Here is a 20,362-nt window from a genome sequence, read left to right on the forward strand (position 1 = left end):
GTGTTTGGCCTTACATTTAGGTCTTTAATCCATTTTGAGTTTATTTTTGTGTATGGTGTTAAGAAGTGTTTTAATTTCATTCTTTTACATGTAGCTGTCCAGTTTTCTCAGCACCACTTATTGAAGAGGCTGTCATTCTTCCATTGTATATTCTTGCCTCTTTTATCAAAGATAAGGTGATCATATGTCTGTGGGTTTACCTCTGGGCTTTCTATCCTTTTCCATTCATCTATATTTCTGTTTTTGTGCCAGTACCATACTGTTTTGATTATTGTAGCCTTGTCATATAGTCTGAAGTCAGGGAGCCTGATTCCTCCAGTTCCATTGGCTCTTCAGGATCTTTTGTGTTTCCATACAAATTGTGAGATTGTTTTGTTCTAGTTCTGTGAAAATGCCATTGGTAATTTGATATGGATTGCATTGAATCTGTAGATTGGTTTCAGTACCACAGTCATTTTCACAGTGTTGATTCTTCCAATCCAAGAGCATGGTCTATCTCTTCATCTCTTTGTATTGTCTTTGATTTCTTTCACCAGTGTTGTACAGTTTTCTGCATACAGGTCTTTTGACTCCTTAGGTAGGTTTCTTCCTATGTATTCTATTATTTGTATTGCAGTGGTAAATGGGAATGTTTCCTTAATTTCTATTTCTGATTTTTCATTGTTAGTGTATAGGAATGCAAGAGATTTCTGTGCATTAATTTTGTATCCTGCTACTTTACTAAATTCGTTGATTTGCTCTAGTAGTTTTCTGGTAGCATCTTCAGGATTTTCTATGCATAGTATCATGCCATCTGCAAGTAGTGACAGTTTTACTTCTTCTTTCCAAGTTCGGATTCCTTTTATTTCTTTTCCTTCTCTGATTGTGGTGGCTAAAACTTTGAAAACTATGTTGAATAATAGTGGTGGAGTGAGGACCCTTGTGTTGTTCCTGATCTTAGAGGAAGTGCTTTCAGTTTTTCACCAATGAGAAGGAAGTTGGCTGTGGGTTTGTCATATATTGCTTTTATTATGTTGAGGTAGCTTCCCTCTATGCCCACTTTCTGGAGAGTTTTTATCATAAATGGGTGCTGAATTTTGTCAAAAATTTTTTCTGCATCTATTGAGATTATCATATGGTTTTTATTCTTCAATTTGTTAGTATCACATTGATTGATTTCCATATATTGAAGAATCCTTGCATTCCTGGAATAAACCCCCCTTGATCATGGTGTATGATCCTTTTAATGTGCTGTTGGATCCTGTTTGCTAGTATTTTGTTGAGGACTTTTACATCTATGTTCATCAGTGATATTGGCCTGTTTCTTTTTTGTGACATCTTTGTCTTGTTTTGGTATCAGAGTGATGGTGACCTCATAGAATGTTCGGGAGTGTTTAAAGACATACCATATTTTGAAACTCAATAAATATCTTTAGATATTCTGTGTTTTGAAATATGTATAGGAATAACCTGATGAATAATAAGAATATTTTTCTTAATCAATTTATAAAATATTTCATGCTATCACTAAATTCCTGTAGTCAAAGTAGAAAACAATCTTCCACCACTACTACCACCACCATAAAAATACATGTGTATTATAGAGCATACTTACTGGAGATGTGAAAGCAAAAATAAGTTGGTTGCGTGATTGAATACTCTTTGGTTGAGTCTAATGTTAATCGGAATCAGAATCTAATCTTATGTTGACTCATACATTTATATATCTCTCTGAAACTGTATCTATGGTTTATAATTCATCAAAACCGGCAAACTGATTTCAATGACTAAGCCTTTGCAAACTATTTTCCTTTCCATATTTTAGCTACCATGCAAAAGCGCCTGAAGAAGGAGAAAAAAGCAAAGAGAAAACTACAAGAAGCCTTAGAATTTGAATCAAAGCGAAGGGAGCAAGTGGAGCAAGCACTTAAGCAAGCTACTACTAGTGACAGTGGATTGAGGATGTTGAAAGGTAATGTCTGTATTGCACCTTCACACTCAAGGTACACAAAGCAGAGAGAGGGAGAGAGCCAGGGAGGGAGAGGGGGAGAGAGCCAGGAGGGAGAGGGGGAGAAGGAAAGGAAGGAGGGAAGGAGTGAGGGAGGGAGAAGCTTTGTCCAGGAATACAGTAATTAAAAAATCGATTTGAGGCCAAGTGCTTTAGTTCATTAATTAAATCTGTCAAAATAAGCCCTATTCTGGGAGATATAAATAGTCTAGGAACAGGAAATCCTGCTGCTTTTTGCAGAAGAAGTAATATTGATAACTTCCCTGCACTTAAAATGTAAGTGTTTTAGGTCCATTCGTGTTAAAATATGCTGATGTTTGGTGTACTTTATTTTAATGAGCTTTAGAATGCTGGTTCCTTTAATGCAGATTGCATCAGTGATGAGGGCTTAAAGAGTGCCTGGTTGAAAATGAATGTTCTAAGTAAATTCCTGGAGCTCCTGTGAGAAGAGGTGCTTCTGTCATGAAATCTCTTAATTCCAAACTTTTCTGATTCCATTTTAAATTATGAAACCTCACAAAGTAATTTCATTTCATAGGCTATTCAAATTTTTCTTTCAGAGCACGTTAACAGCTGGTATATCTAACTGATATGTGTACATAACAGGGATGAGCCTAAGAATATTATACACGTGAATACACATACTCCATAGCTAATATGACACACACATGAACTAAAAGGGGGTTGTTTCAAGTGTCCCATACTAAGAATGAATAGAGAATACTGTACAATGTTCAATCGTATTTTTACCTTTCCAAAAGTTCAGTTCCCTTTTTACTGTGACTGTCTTGGATCATTGTCCTCACAATCGATAGAAATGAAGAGGTAGATTGTTAGCTCATGACAGCCATGCCTCATTGAGACACAGAAAGAGAAGATAAATAATAATACATCAATATCTCATACTGAGGAACATCTTAGACAGTGGGAGCCAGCAATGGGGCCAACATGCTATGCACTCTAATTATTTGAGGCTCTGAACATGTAGTTCTGAGGAGGTTTGTCATTTTTCTTTTTATGTTTTTGAAATCCACCCATATGTGAATTCCACTCTAGCTCCAGTGTTCTCTGTTATAAAGGAAAAGCAGCTGTTTCTACAGTATGATGGGTAACTTGTAGTCAAATCATTTCTTTCTCACATCAGTCCTTGATGGATGATATATGGGTGTCTGTTATCACATTACCCAAGGGTGTCTGAGCAAATGTATATATATAGAAATGGCCATATTAAGCTATGCTTCATGTATATGAATAACTTTTAGATAACACATTTCATATTTAAAATTGAAAATAAAAAACCCAACTCTTTGTTTCTTTTTCTCAACTTTTTTTTGAAACAATTCATGTATCTCTTGGCCCCTAGGACCAGTACTAAATAAAGACCACAAATAATAGCCTGTGTTTTGGTGTTCATGTGCATTTACCATAGAGATAATCTCATCATCTATCACATTTTACAAGTGGAAAATATACCATAAGGATGGGACACTTCTACTTATGCAATTATATTATTTTTTTTTAATTCCACAGTCAGGGCATGTTACCTGATAGTCTGAGGGGGTTTTATGGACAGATTATTTTCCTGAGTTTTATCTTTAGAGTGTAAAATGAATAAAGAAGTATTTACTATATACCTGGAAATATATGCCCAATTGTAAAATTCAGCTATGGTTTATAATTCTCCCTCCTACCATTAAAAACATATAGACATACAAAAAACAAAAACAAAATGCCACGCAAAGTCTCATGTTATCTATAGGACCAAAGCAGTGGTGAACAGAGTTTTCACTTTAAATAGAATCAGGAAAAATAGAAATGTACCTTAGTATTGAATGTCACTTCTTTCAGATACTGGGATTCCGGATATTGAAATAGAAAACAGTGGAAATCCTCATGATAGTACTTCTATGCAAGGTACAGTAAACAGTGTACTTCTTTCTGTAACTGCTTAATATGTGACCCCTGGGGGTGGGAAGGGGATAAGCTCCTATGTTGATACTTTTCATATAAGGAAAATAAATAAATAAGTTTAACTTTCTTACTTCATGATAGAGGAAAAAGTTTGCAGTGTTTATTGAGACTATGTATTTAGAGACTAATAATTTTACATACACAATGTGAGCAAATTTCTTGTATGTTTATCCATTAAAAGGATGTACATTTATATGTTAGGCATATTCTAAAAATGCAAAATGTGAATATAATTTACCTTTCAGAAGTATAAAATAATATGCTTTTTAAATCTTACTACTTTACTGTTTGTAAATGACACAGGTAGAATAATCATAACCTACCAATATTTGCAAAGTATTCTAGGCAACATTTTTATCAATATTTAAGTCCTGATGCTAATTTTAGATACTTTTTGAAACCAACTAAATATGAAAATGAGAGCAGGACTTGTAATACATAATTTACAGGATTCCCACAACTGTTTAGATCCTTTATAATATTTTTAAAAGTATTTAGTAGTAAGAAAATAGGGGAAAAAATCAATATAGTCTCATTGGAGCGCAAAGACAGCTAAAAATAAAAATTGACCACTGGAGATTTTCAGTGTCTTTCTAATGCAGTTTTCTAGCCCTCTGTATGCAGATTACATTTATTTTCACATTCATGTCTCACTCTAATAAAAAAGAAAAGGATCTCCATGAGAAAACGATTTCCTAACTTTCAAAAAAGAATACAACCATAGAAAGGTTGCCTGCTGGATGTTTAACTAATCAGTGCCTTTTCACGGTGTAATGACAGATATCTATGAAGGCAACAGAACTGGATGTGGCCAAAAGATCCATGTGGGTTCATCTGTGGGTCACCATTTTGTACGGCAACTTCAGAAAATTTAGAAATCTTGACTCAGGTAGTTTTGCACATCATCTTTGCAAAACCAGGAGTGTTAGAGATCATGGATCTTCTGGTAATGCCTGATTCTGCTGCAGCTGGATAGAACTAACTAATGCATTAACTTTTGTGAAAGCATGCATGTTTAGCTCACTCAATAAAGCTTTTGCTGTTTCTTATCCCTCTTTTGCTTACCTGCTTTCTTCCCTCAACTTAAAGGCTCTGTTTGTGTGAGCAAAGCCAATTTGGATGGGACTCAGTGTTTATCCAATCAGTACACCACAGTGAAACATATAAATAAAGCCCCACTAGTTGTGGTTGCCACCATAGATCTAAGGTAGGGTTGAACAAGTCTGAAGCATTTGATCCCTTCTGAATCTGTGACACACACATATAGACCCAGTCTTTAAGGAGCATTGAGCTTGATTGAACCTTTCTTTGTGGGATGTAAGGTCAGCTTTGTAACTGTAAGAGGTAAACCATCACTGGGTTGTATCTTTTTTTTCCTTTAATTATCCTTCATTATCCTTTAATCCTATACTCCCAATTTATTGCTGTTTGTTTAATATATATATATATATGTGTATATATATATATATATATATATATATATATATATATATAATTCTTTTAGTTCACAGTAGTAACATCTTTCTACTAACTTTCTAACTCTGAGATAAATATAAATTTTTGAACTGTCCTAAAGTTGTTGCTTCATTTCCATGCAACAAACAACAGATAACTTATCCATGGAAAGTCAGTTAGGTGATATAAGGAAAAGCTAGATTCACTATTTGGCTCAGTTTTTTATTTTAATGGAGTCTCCAAAGAATGGCTTTTGCATATTAATTTGTCATTAGGAGAGGACACATTTAATATTTGTTTTCAGTGAGCATACTTTTAATAAGCTCTCCTAGCTTTTACTGGGTAAACAGGAGAGAATTAGCTCTACCTTTAAAAGGATTGAGATGGAACATATTTTAAAGCAAGGGGATTAACTTTTATATATATTTTTTCAAATTACAAATCAAATTGTCTAGAATTTGTGGTTAATATTTTCAATATATGGTAAAGTATGGTGGGTTAATAATTCTTACTAACTGTCTGTCTTTTAGGTTATGTTAAATAGTATTCTTGATAAAAGTGGTAAAAATGAAAAAGTACACATTCCCACATCTCTTAGAGCAGCATTTAAGCATGGTAAATGATAAAGTTCCTATCATCAATTTATGAAAAACTAGAGTAAATTCCTTTTATTAATATGAGAGTAGAGTCACAATTTAATATCTAAAAGAAATTATTTTATGAGCAAAACCAATTTATTCTATTCCAGGGGAATAGGTGCCAGAAAATATTATCAGAGTTAAATATAATTCATCAAATCAATCAATTCAAATAATTACCAAAAAAAACTCAATAATATTACTTTTTTGTTTAAGATGTTCAGAATTGAAAGATTACTTTTATATGTACCTATGAACTAAAGAAAATGTATTATGCTTGGAAAACAAAATGCAAGCTTAACCATTATTTTTCCATTCTGCCTAATAATTTTGCTCTTGTGTGTTATCGTTCCTTTCTTTTGTGACATATTTTGATACTGTTTTCATCTTTTTCACTTCCCTCAATTACCCATTTTTTAACTTGGAAGATTATTTCTCAGCATTGTTTGTGAGGTTCAATTCATGCATGCCAATCCAATGTCATTTCCACAACTCGTCTTCATCACAACAAACAATTCCAGCATCAGTGAAGTCTTTTCCTATTGTCAATAGCTCTGCTGGATAGAAATCTATTATTCCCTTAGTGCTTTTTCTCTGAAATTCAGTTAGTCATTTTGTGACATTTCCTTAAGAGGACTTGGAAGAATGTTGCTTGGCCATCATTAGAAGTAATAAAGTCATATATAGGAGCCTTCGCTGGAGGTCCAGTGGTTAAGACTCCGTGTTTCCAATGCAACGGGTGCAGGTTTGATCCCTGGTCAGGGAACAAAGATCCCACATGCCACGTGGTGCAGCCAAATAAGTAAATAAATAGTGAAATAACTAAAAAAAAACTCATATATAGTTTTATGATAATTTCCACAAACTGCCCATGTACTAGGATTCTTATATGTATTCTAAATCTCTTCAGCTTAGTTATTTTATGTCTTTTATGCTTTGAATGTTTGACAGACAAGGTATCATGCATAGATCACTTTCTGATAAAAGGGTTTCTGTATCCCTTATATTTTAGCAGTCTATGATAGCAACTCCTCCTGTATATTTTAAGGTGATTAAAAAATGAATACACACCCACTCTGATAGCGGTGTCCACTATTGCTGGCAGTGAAGGATATACACTAATATCCTCCCACACAGATTCCCATAACTCAGTTAGGGGCCCACAAGACAGAACATCAACCATCTTATCAACCAATCTCCGTTTCACATAAAATAAATATACCAGGTGTCATTAAATGTACCTTCAGATCAATGATTTTTGCAAATGACATTCAAGTACCATTTGCGTAGTGCATTTTTGCTGATAAAAACAAATTAAATTAGCACAACAACAAGTGAGCTGATAAAAACTAAAACCGAACAGCAGTACCATTAGCTAACAAAGTAATATTTTCTCTTTACTGCATTCTGCCATTTAGTTATTATCCTATTGGAAATCTAATTATAATCCTTTTACTCCCTAGTCAAACTTCACAGTTTTTGCAAGCTTAGCACTGACAAGTGATTTCATTACCTTTGATTGCCCGTGCCCGGATTGACTTAACTTCACTTGGAGACCTAAAAGCGCTCTCAGTTTCTCAGATTCCCTGTTTGCACATTACAGCAACAGCTCCTTTAATTAATTAGCATGAACAGCAGCAGCATGAACTGCTGAACAGAAAATAACATCATTTTATGATCACAGGGAGACTTCTCCTTTTGCATGTTTATACCTTAGTTAACTTTTGTATGACTATATTTCATTGTTAGGGGCTACTGGTACAGTGCATGTTTCTTTAGTTTTCGAAAATTGATATCATCATCTTAATAATAATAATAGACAAAACAAATCCAGAATATGAAACTTCTATATTTTAGAAAACAGATAACAGCCTTCATGAACTGACTTTCTAGTAACAAAATAAAATAAATTTTTAAAAAGTTCAGAGGAAATAACATCATAAAGTACAAGGGCACACAATGACGCATTATTCCCATTTCTGCCACTGCATTTGTTTGGGAAGAAAACAAAACAATACAAAAACACTAGGAGCTGCTTTTGCAAGAGGAATGTCAATATCATTGAATCATTTTTACATTTGTTTTTTTGCCTACATGCTTGACAATGACACAAAATGGTTTAACACTGGAATATATTTTTCATCTGATATTTTTTCAGATATATGGTGGAATCTTGAATAATTTTCCCTTCTTTTTGATACTAACACACCAGAAGTAGATAAGAAATCCAACCTACATGTCAAAGTTAAGCAAAATTTGATGTAAAAAATAAACGTATTAAACCATTTGTTCCCTCTGAATCATTTTTGTTCAGAAAAAAATGTGGGAGCTTATTCAAAGAGTATAAACTTACCGTTCTGATATGTAAAATCCATGATCTCATCTATGCAGCATTTGGTGAAGATGCCACTGAAGAATTAAAGCAAAGTGACTAAAGTGTTATTTGACTCTAAAAGCAACAGACACAATTTTAACATCTCTATGTTAATAAGAACACATATTTTACAATGTAATTTAATATACATATATTTATAGTATAGAATTTTAAATATATACTATGAAATATATATGAATATGTATATTCTTATCCATTTTTCTCAAAATCAATTTGAACAGTGTTTATCCTTCCTTGACCTTTGATACCTCATTATCTTCTCTCTTTGTTGCTCACTTGATAACTAAAACTACATTTTTCCAAAGAGCTTAAGATGCCATACCAATATTTATTGAAAACAATTACCCTTGGGCTAAGATTGTCATTGCAGGATTTGATAAAATAGCAAGGAAAGTGATGGTAGGGGCAAGTAAGGGGACTGGAAAAGAGAAATCAACATATGATTTCTTGCCATGTATGTGATATGACAAGAAAAACTAAAAGGAGAACAGATAGAATTTCTCTACAGGCTTTTCTCCTAACTTCCACCAGAGTGTGGTTTACATCTTTCTCTAGGGGTTCTATAGACTATTTCCTGCCCTACCCTCATAACCATTCATTTCCCTCCCCTTTAATGTCTTGTCTTGTGTTGAAAGATATACATAGGCACTATAATATTCCCAGTGTTAAGTAGAAATGTTCTCTTATAAAGTAGAAATACATAGCATGCCAGCAATTATAAGGATTGTGGGAAGTGGGTCCTCTTTCCTCATACATATGTCCTTTGAGAGAGGGAGACTTTTACTACTCAAAGAAACTTTACTGCAACTGCCATCATAGAGTGTGAAAAGGCCGTAGCGCATACCCCACAGAAAAAATCCTAGCATCTTTCTCTAAAGCAGCAACATTTTTTTTCCTGTAAGATTCATTATATGGCCTCATTCTTTTTCCTTTCTATTCCAGGAAGTATTTGTCTCTCGTTTTCTTCATCCTCCACAGGATCTTTATTTTAACTGATTGTACCTCCCAGCCCATGTCATACCTCTTTGCTGTGAAATACCTGTCAGATTATAGCACACATTCTGCTTCTATTTCTTTCTTAGGAGGATGTGACAAACATTACTTGATACTTTAGGGCCTGGTTTTCATAGAGTGGCTTGCACCACTTACCACCGCATTGTTAAAAGAATATTTGCAGTGACTAAAAGGCTGTCATGCTAATTATGATGATAACATAAAATCTCATCTACAGATCTAAGACTTACAAGTCTAGCTATATCTCACTCACATAATAGATGAAATTGTAGTTGAAGGGACAGCAAGATAGTGAGACTTGCAAGACAAAATAACAATAGGGTGTTCTGCTACTAAGCATTTTAGAGTCTACAGGGGTAATTCATTAACAGGTCTTTCTGACTATAGTATAGGATGAGTTGTTTAACTCAACTTGTATAACTGTTTAGTCACTTTATGCCCCATCCTCTTTATGTATGCAATACAATTTTTTAAGCGGAAGAGTCACCCTATCCCACTTACCAACCCAGATACACCTAAGGAACATGCAAAAGGAAAGCCTTTCTTGAATTAAAAGTTTAGTTTTATTTTTCACTTTCACATCTCTGTTTTAATTAAGAAAACAGACAGCATTTTCATAGAAGGCTGTAATCATAGGCCACTGTTGTCACACCACTTAAAAATAAAATTATTATATTACTGACATGTTGATGTGAGATGGTTCTATGCCAAGATGCTTATTACTCTTGGAATGAGGAATTGATATTCTAAAATTGGAACAGTGAAAAAAGAAAGACAATACCTAATATTTGTATAACCTGGTGAGATTTTGCCATTATTTTTCTTTTTTATTTATTGGGGGGCTTAATTTTAAAAGGTAATTTATTGGGTGACTTAACTGACACTTCAGAGGATAGATTCAGGCCTGGCTGGATCCAGAAACCAAAATAATAAATCCATTCAAAATGTCTTCCTTCCCAGTTCCTCCCAGTCTCCCTTCACTTTGAAGACTTTGATTTTTCTTTTTTGATTTGGCTAGGTTTTCTTGTTCCATTACATAAAATGTTGCAAGTCCAGGCTTACTGCTAGCTCTCTCATTGGTAACATATTCCATCATAAAGAGGAACTTGTCTTTCTGCCATTCTTTTTTTTTTTTTTTTTTTTTTTTTGCGGTACACGGGCCTCTCACTGTTGTGGCCTCTCCCATTGCGGAGCACAGGCTCCGGATGCGCAGGCTCAGCTGCCATGGCTCACGGGCCTAGCCGCTCCGCAGCATGTGGGATCTTCCCAGACCGGGGCACGAACCCGTGTCCCCTGCATCGGCCGGCGGACTCTCAACCACTGCACCACCAGGGAAGCCCTGTCCCATTCTTAATCCACACATCCTCTAGCAGGATTATTCCTGTGTGATATTTAAGAAAGGTATAATTAACCCCTATTTTATAAGTAGGAAAATAACCCAAGAGAAGTTAATTGGCTTGCTATTGGTAGTGGGTTCTAAAACACAGGAATCTTAACTCCCTTACCCATTGTTTTCACTATCAATCCATATTGATAATATTACTATCAATCCAAATCTGTAAAAATCTCTCATAGTTAATAAGCTAGCTAGGATATTTAGCTAGACTTTAATATTCTCCCATGCAAAACAATGCAGCAGGGCTGGGGTGGGGAAAGGCTTCTCCAGTTTGTAGTTAATTAACCAAAATAGACTAAAGCCACTATAATTTAATAATCACTTCTGCCTTAAAACTTTGCATAGATTGGGGTAATACTTACAAAAATTACACAAATGCAATCTCTCTTTTCTATTTAAAACTATGTAGAGAAGCTGAAGTAGTAGTAGAAAGAAACTTTTCTATTTGTGGCTAAACTCACATCACCCTATAGGAATGAGGCCTTAACAGATTTTCAGTTATCTAATTTTAGGCTAGGATTCTTTTCTGTAGGCCATTAGCAGAAAGTTTTATTTGTTGCTCTCAGGAACTTTTTTCTCATTTTTGATGGCCATGTAACATTCAATTTTGGAAATTAAAGTGAATTTAAAGAAAAACGTTGTTTAGAATTTTTTACAGACCTCCTTGACATTCCTTAATCTGTTAATCACAAAGTTTATGATTTACTTGTTTAATGTTTGAAGATTAACACCAGTAGTAATCCACATACTTAAGTTGGAATCTACTTTACCTCAGTTATACAAATGGTTATTTGGATAATGCTTTCACCAATTCCTCTATTAGCTTTTAAGAAAGCATCATTTTTTTATAAACATTTCTTCTCTATTTCCCTATTCTCCCATAATTTAAGTGCTCTTATTTTCTTTAAAACAATACAAATGAATGTCATGTTGATCTTAGCATTGGTGAGTAACTATTTAAAATGAGTGAGGCCAGGGAGATCAGCTCCATCCTTTGTGACCACCTAGAGGGGTGGGATATGGAGGCTGGGAGGGAGGGAGATGCAAGAGGGAAGAGAACTGGGGATATATGCATATGTATAACTGATTCACTTTGTTATAAAGCAGAAACTAACACACCATTGTAAAGCAATTATACTCCAATACAGATATTAAAAAAAATTAAAAATTAAATGAGTGAGGCAAAACCTGCAACTCAAATCTTACAATCTCTTGGTAACTGCATTTCAACCTTCTATGGGAAATGTTGGATGTGGTCATTTTTAACGTTGTTCAAATTAACATTTAATGTTTTTCCATTACTCTCATTTTCATTTTTCTCCATATTTTGATTCCATTTTATGATTACTTTGAATTGAGAAATTACAGTGTTTTTCTAACATTTCAGCATACAAAAGGAGTAGCTAAAAGTTATAAAAAGGAGAACATAGTTCTACTTTTAAATATTACATTAATAATTTTACTCGCGGTCCAGTGGTTAAGACTCTGTGCTTCCACTGTAGGGGGCGCGGGTTCGATCCCTGGTCAGGTAACTAAGATCCCGCAAGCCAAGTGGTGCAGCCAAAAAATAAATAAATAAAAAGCTAAAACCAGCCTAAAAAGCAAGAAAACAAACAAAAGCTAAAGCTGTAAAGCTTCTAGAAGAAAACTTAGAAGAGTATCTTTGCAAACTTTGGTTAGGCAAAGTCTTTTTAGAAAGGACATAAAAAGCACTAACCATGAAAAATTGTTAATTGGGTTTCATAAAAGATTTTAAAATCTGTTCATCCAAAGATGTCAAGAAAATCAAAAGACAAGTCAAAGACTGGGAAGAAATATTTGCATTACATACAGCCAATGAAAGACTTGTGTTACAGCTCAATAATAAAAATAATTATTACATTAAAATATTTCCAATATGCATCCTGTACAAATCTCAAGTAAATTTGACCTTACAAATCCATTTTGTAACTGTACTTATGGAAGGTAGGTGATAACGACCCTAGATTTTTTTACAGCAATGACATAGCACGTAAGTAGCTTACTTCTTTTTTTACCATGACATCATCTACAACAAGAAGTAGTGAAATAATATGGCATTCTACATATGACATAAGTGCTTAGAATGACTTAGTATGGCTCCTAACATAGAATTCCATGAATACTAGTTTTTATTTATTCTCCTTTCCCTTTCTTTCTCCTCCCAGCTGGAAAGTAGAGTTCACATATTTCTAGAGCTCTTAGTGTAGCTCAAAATTTGCAGGTCTGTGTATTGAACACATGCACTTTCGTTGCTGTTTTATAACTGGTCTATAGGAAGCACAATGAAGTGGTGGGAAGAAGTCTAGTAGTCAAGGTTTCTCAGTTACTAACTGGCTAACTCAGTTAACTAACACTGAGAAGTCATTCAATTTCTCTCTCCCTTAATTTTAGTAAAATAGTAATATTTGCCTAATCCTCCTCGTCAATAAGTTAGATCCATACTCTTTGACAAGTATAAATACAGTATATTATTATTATTATGCCCTATAAAATACATATGAAGTTAACATTTGTGTTTGTATATGTAGATTTTAATAAGGGTGAAATAATTGACATATAATTGATATATAAAACCATCTCTAAAACATATGTTCTTCTGTGTACAGTTGTGGTAAATATATTTTTATATTTTATCCTCATATGAGAATAGGAAGATAGCCATATCCCTTTCTAGGGTGTTTCTTACAAGAACTAGAGAGTAAATAAAAGAGAAAAGCGTATATTAAAGAATTAATTCACAAAAACAAAGTGAGTTAAATGCAAGTGAGAGAGGTTGATACTCCATTATTATACCATTTGCAAAGAAAATCGACTTGTACTGGTCTTTGTTTTTTTATTATTATTCTTTTTTATTTTAATTTTTTTACATCTTTATTGGAGTATAATTGCTTACAGTGGTGTGTTAGTTTCTGCTTTATGACAAAGTGAATTAGTTATACATATACATATGTTCCCATATCTCTTCCCTCTTACATCTCCCTCCCTCCCACCCTCCCTATCCCACCCCTCTAGGTAGTCACAAAGCACCGAGCTGACCTCCCTGTGCTATCGGGCTGCTTCCCACTAGCTATTTATTTTATGTTTGGTAGTGTATATATGTCCTTGCCACTCCCTCGCTTTGTCACAGCTTAACTTTCCCCCTCCCCATATCCTCAAGTCCATTCTCTAGTGGTCTTTGTTTTGATTAAAGTATAAGTCCGAAATTTTTTAGGGCTAATAAGGCTAAGTGGTTATTATTTTCACTAAACCTCCATTTTTTTTGAATAAGTGCTACATTATAAAAATAAGCACTAGACCTTTCTGAAAAATGACTCTAAAACAATGCTTTTCTCTAGAGAAAGACGAATCAAATGCTATACTTTTATTTATCTGCCCCTATCTTGTAAAGTTCTACTTTTCCTACTCACAGATTAGAAGCACTGTATTTATATTACTGTACTAATATCTAACTGGACCCCCAACTAACCTCAGTACTGTTGCTTATTTGATTTGAGAATGTCCCATTCTGAACATGTTTGACAATTGAAGTAAACTTCATATAAATAATTGCGTATTTAATTTGGATTGAACCTAAGACTAAAGTGGAGCATTAACCAGCATGTTTTTTTTTTTTTCTTTCTCTTACTCAGGTCAGGAAAGCATGATCTTTTAAATGTGATCTTATTTAGTGCCATATAACATAATGCCCATTTGAAAATTAGAAACATATCACTAATTAGGCAACTTCAAGAAAACAGAAAGCATAAAACTTAATACTTAGCAGGAGAAATCATTTATAAAATATTGGCATCTGTTCAAGAATAAGTTAGCTACCCACCAAAATAAAGGTTTGATAGCTCAAAGTATGCCTGTGATGAAGCCTAGTAGTTTTTAAGGAAATCCCTTTGTTTATATAAGTGAATTAGTGGTGACCCAACACTTGGAAGGAAATATGAGCTCTGGGTAGAAAATGTAATTTTTTCTAAACTTAAATTTAAGCCTTCAAAAATGTTATAGACATATTTCTTGGTAGTTTTCAAAAAATAGTGAGAAGTTACTTTTAAATAACATCCTGTCAGGGAAGGAAATCTCACCCTGAAAGGAAATTGCAATCATTAACAAAGATTTTGATTCAGAGAAAACGGTGTGGATCTTTACTCATGTTTTAGACTGTGAAGGGGAAAAAAAAAACTTTTTAAATGGCTTGCTTATTAAGCTAGTCATGCATTTCACTGCAGGTTGTAAAGCAGTAGAACATGCACAAGAGGCTCATAAGCATATTTTAGAGTTAGGAAATATCATTTACACCATTTTTATATTGTTAATATCGCACCCAGAGAATTTGCTTAAGCTTCAAATTACTGTAAATCTACAGTTTTGCTCACCTTTGTATAATTTTGTTTTTAATAGAACGAGGCCCACATCAATAAATATATGATTAAGGGATATGTGTAATAAAATAATACATTTATTACACACAGATTTATTCAAATATTGAACATATATAGCACAGCAAAATACTATAAAGCCAATTTGTGGTTTTTAGTGAAGTTCATTGAGTAGATTTTGGATTTTCTTTGTTGGAATGAAATTTTGACCGGTTTTATTGTTTTTTCTGTGCAGCCTGAACACTGATGCCGGAACTCCAACTGATCATAGGCACGAATAGGGTGCTGTAGCAGTTACCTGCTTATCTAGTGCTGTAATTCTTTAAAATTCATACTCAAATTCTTAAAATATGGAATCATCTATTACTATTTGTTCATTCCTGTTAATTAGAACCTGGCACGTACAGGAAAAATGTGTTAGACAATGGGCTTCACAAGTGTTTAGGGGGTAATCATAATGATGATTGAACTTGATACTTTACACTTCTATAACCCCTTTCTTCCATGGAGTTCATAGTGCTTCATAAACATTATCACATTAAACCAGAGAGCATCCTAGGGGGTAAGTAGGTGGAAGAATTTTTAAGACATAGAAAATTCTATTTCTAAATGCTGTGACAGAAATTAAAATGCAGACACACCCACTTTAAGCTATGATTACTATGAAATAGCTTTATATTTGGCTGACCCGAGATTTAACAGGCATTAACGTGAGGAGGTAATTCATTTGTGCAAATGATCCATATTTGTTAGCATTGCTTTGGAGATCACCTTTCTGAAAGAAACACGTTGCCTGTACAGTTCTCTAAGGAAATATGGAGAGCTCTAGTTTGTAGGTTTTACCACACTTAGTTCTTCCTTTGATTTGTTGATGGTGGAGCAAGTCATTTAACACCTTTCTACTAGCATATTCCTTACTGTAAAGAAGGCAATGATAAAAACACATACCTAAGCAACTAAAAATACCTCTTTTATTTTTTTCTGCTCTCTTTCCATCTCCAATACTGTTTCCTCTTCATTAAGCTATCAACCAGCAAACAGACTGAAAAATCTATACACCTAAGAATGGAGAAAGGCAGATATGGTGGGTCAGTCACATCATGGATATTTTCCACTGCTCACCCTCTGGTCTAGACATGGCCACATGCCTAAGATGTTCCAGTCGTTAGAACCCAATGGGTCATTTGGCTTGAATTGCCCAGGAAATGGCCTCAAATATTTTTAACTGTTTACTTAATGGAGACCTGGCCAAAGGCTGGTGGCAAATACTTGTCATCATTATTTTCATGCCTCCTAGGAATCTAATAGAGCAGTATTCCAATGTGCTAAATGGTAGTCTAGTGATCAAAAAAATTAACTCCCCTCCTAAAGTGCCCTCTTTACACCAAGCAAAACCTAATCCATTGTGTTATTTTTACATCTGTCCTCGAACTAAATTCTGATGTGACAGAAGTATCACTCATCCTATGCAAAAGTCCAACTGAGTTTTTATCCATTCTCCAATAATCAGTTCCCTGTGGCAGTACATGCAATTTCTACTGGAATGCCCAGCTTTCCTACACATTTTAAAATATCACATTAATTCATATCAGTGTGACATTCCAGTCATTCCATGCTCTGAAGGAATTTTTTCTAAGGCTTCTGGTTCTCTCTACATACTGTAGAAGATCTATCTGTGTAGAGTAGGTATGTTGCTTTAACCTAATTCAGTGAAATAGTGCCAAATTAGAAATCAGTTATGGAGAAGGACCGAAGCAAATAAAAATTTTTTAGAACTTTATTAATATCAAATACCTGAATTGAATAACAAAGAGGTGTGACTTAAAAAATAACATCCAGAAACGTCTCATTATTTGATAGTCAAACAGGATATATTGAGCTATAGGGGAAATTGAACAGCATTTTCAAAGTAATTAACTTACTGAAAAATAAATATCTTTTTAAAAATAGATATATGTTAATTGACTTTGGTTGAACTATAAGGAATCCTCGTGCATTTTCTTCTGGCCTTTTTCTACATACCTGCCTTCTTTGTGATGCCTGATTTTAGTTTTTTTTTTCTCTTAAGCTTCAGATATATACCACAAAAGGCAAGTCTCACACTTACTTGAGTTTGTAACAACCAGGTGTGGCCCTTTAAAGATAACTTATCAGCAGAGGCTTATCTCCTGTATGCAGGAGGACACACCAGACTCCTGTGCCATGGGGTATGCCCATGTCAGGCAGTGCTGTGCTAAGCGAGGGACTGTATGGGCCTTCTATTTTATTTTTAAAATGGTCACATTTGTGTGTATTGAATCCCCCTTTTACTTATCTGATATATCTTAAAGCAATAAACTCTGCCAGCTCTCCTGAAATGTCAGTGTGTGTCACTCCTTGTAAGTTCCCAAGCTCCCTAACATTCCTCTGGAGAGGCTTTGTTCATTGCTCTTCCTGATCTTTAATCTTGTTTACATCCACAATGCATATTAGATCATCTCTGTTTGGAGCTCAAGTACAAAACCTTTTAAAAACATGAAACATTCAATTACTAATTAGCTGTTTCCTGTTCCTAATGAAGTGAGCATGCCAGGTTTGGATTAAAATTCAGCTACTGCTCTGCTCTGTTTATGGTTCCAGATGTTTTTGTTTTATCTAGGAGTTTACTTTGACAGCTACTACTAAATGATAAATCACTCATATTATAGGCAAAATGCATTTTGAAATTGAAATGTGGCAAACTTTGAGATTGCTCCAAGGATCAGTGTCAGTTAGCAGGTCAATATTGGCTCCTTCCATATGATCACAGTATTGGCATATGTAAAAGAGTAACAGAATCTGTGTCAACATTGTACAGCATGCTACACAAGAATCTATTTTGCTACTATCCTCTAAATTTGGAGAAAAAAGTTTAACTACTTTGAAATCTCAACTTATTGTATTCTAAGTAGAAAAATTGATTCATATTAATACTGTCTTCTGCTGGCCTAGTTTTTCTTTGGATTTTTGAACTGCTGTGGAAACACTTCCTGATAGGCCTTATAAACTGGCACATTTAATGAAGGGTGTGGGCAAATGTTTGTCTTTTTTAACAAAGACAAAAATTAAACATAATAAAAGAGGGCGATTTTTCAGAAACTGCATTTTTCTAAAGGAAGATGGTGATTGCTTTTTGCCATTTGTTACTGTGTTTATGTACCTTTTTTTTTTACAGGATGTTACTTTTACCATTGTTTTCAAATTTGTAATGTTCTCAATTTGTATTGCATGATTTAAGTTTTAACTATATTGTATAAATTTCAATTCTGGTAAAATGAGTGTCTGCTATTTGATGTTGAAGAGCTTTCTTTTGACATTTAGGCTGTGTATACAGAGGACGAGGTAGACTGGAAAACAAGCAACTATCTGGTGAATTTTATCAGAATAAAAATCTCAGACACCGCAAAGGAGTCTGAGCAATTCTCTGGGGTGACAGACTACTACACAGTTTCCCCAAATTCAAGCTTTGTTTTCTTCTTCCCTGGAAAAGTTCAGGTGAATTCCATGGGCTCTTAGGCAAAATGCCTGGTTGCCCTCTAATGAAGTCTGAACGTCCAGGTGGTCTAACATAGAACCACATTCTTTTATTCTTCTATTACCTTACCACATCTTTATTTTTGGTTCTGAGGTATTATCCAGAAAATTCCACTGACTCGCAATACCTCTGACACAGAAAAAAATATATTTTAAAGATTTTATACATTAAAGGGGTATGTCTTCCTCCTGACAGTGCTAAGCTTTGGCTAGACTGAATTAATATTTTAGATGAGGTATATCAGTCCAACAATGATAATGTATTTTCCTTTATATGTGAAGATGATACAAACATAGACTTTAAGTGTTTTTTAAGCCTGGGTGATGGATTTGTACTGATCATCCACACTTTCTTTCCTTGTTCCGCTTTTGTCACCAAAAGCCAATTTTTATGAGGTAGCTGGATAGAGACTGGGGCTATAAGCCATGGCTATGGAAAAGAGGAAAGTTGGACAAAAAGAGGTAGAATTGTTTTTGGAAATTGTTTCCAACTATAACTTTTACCCACACCATCAAATATTTTCTAACTCTAGAATGGTATGGATTCTTTTGATTACCCATATTTAAATAGATACCAGTTTCACTAAACACTGTGTTTAAAATGATATTCAAAACTTGTCTCCCTTCATGCAGTATACATGGACAGTTAACCTGGGGAGAGGAAACGAAATGTTTCATCAAAGCTGTCATCACCTTAGATCATAACCAGACATTCCTTTTTCCTTGTTTTGGTAAACCATATGGATCTCAAACATAACATTCTGTACAAAAGGAAAAGTAATGTAGATAACAATAGTCATCATAGCTTATGAAGAGTCTTCTCAGTCTTTGATGTCTTCAGTGAAGTGGAAAGAAAAAAAGAAGCTGTAGCATGCAACTTGAAGGATCTTTGAAAACTGACACATTAACATATAGAAGTGTTAAGAAATTTTAAATTTTACCAATATTAAATCAAGCCTGTAACATCAGATCATTTAAGTTCGTGAAGATAGATGTTTAGTATTTTAAAGTACGTATTAGAATTATTCCTCAGAAAAACTAACTTGTTTTCTTTTTTTTAAAGGAGGTAACTATTACTATTTAGCAATGGCACAACAGTTTTATTCGTCCTGAAAGGTCTTCGCTGGCTTTACATAAATGAAGATGCTTGTGATTCCAGTTTATCTCTGAAACTATTCAACATGGAGTTAATTCAATTGTGTTTATCAGCAAAGCTTTGTTTACCGAAGCAGTTATTTAATCTATATTACATTTTTTTAAAGAAAGAACGTGTGTACATTTTAAAAGCAATGACGTAAACTCTGTTTTTGCAATTGATTGACCAATTTAAGAATATGAGCTAAATCCTAATGACTAAAGTAACTTGACCATATTTGATGCTTTTCTATGCTCACTTCAGCTTGGCTTTTTGTCTTTTAAGGGAAAAAATGTGGTAGTGTGTTAGAGACTAGAAACATATGTATGGTTTCTCTGTTCTACCATATATTAAGTTAAAGTACACCTTCTTTGTTAAAACTGTACTTGCTAAACTTCAGCAAAATAAAAACATTTTGACTTTGTCAATTG

The 20,362-nt window shown here is 34.1% G+C and overlaps 1 protein-coding gene across 1 annotated transcript in view; it reads left to right on the forward strand.

Moving 5' to 3' along the window:
• Positions 1-19,909, forward strand: part of DACH2 (dachshund family transcription factor 2) — a gene marked incomplete at both ends in the record, with an annotated part of 629,522 nt that extends 609,613 nt beyond the window's left edge. The window contains 3 exons of the mRNA XM_082864247.1: positions 1,805-1,951; positions 3,836-3,901; positions 19,860-19,909. Of these exons, the coding sequence (XP_082720373.1) occupies positions 1,805-1,951; positions 3,836-3,901; positions 19,860-19,909 (263 nt within the window). The remainder of the gene's footprint in view (positions 1-1,804; positions 1,952-3,835; positions 3,902-19,859) is intronic.
• Between the last annotated feature and the right edge of the window lie 453 nt (positions 19,910-20,362).

This window comes from Leucopleurus acutus, assembly GCF_964270905.1.
Source record: "Leucopleurus acutus genome assembly, chromosome: X".
Classification (NCBI taxonomy): Eukaryota; Metazoa; Chordata; class Mammalia; order Artiodactyla; family Delphinidae; genus Leucopleurus; species Leucopleurus acutus.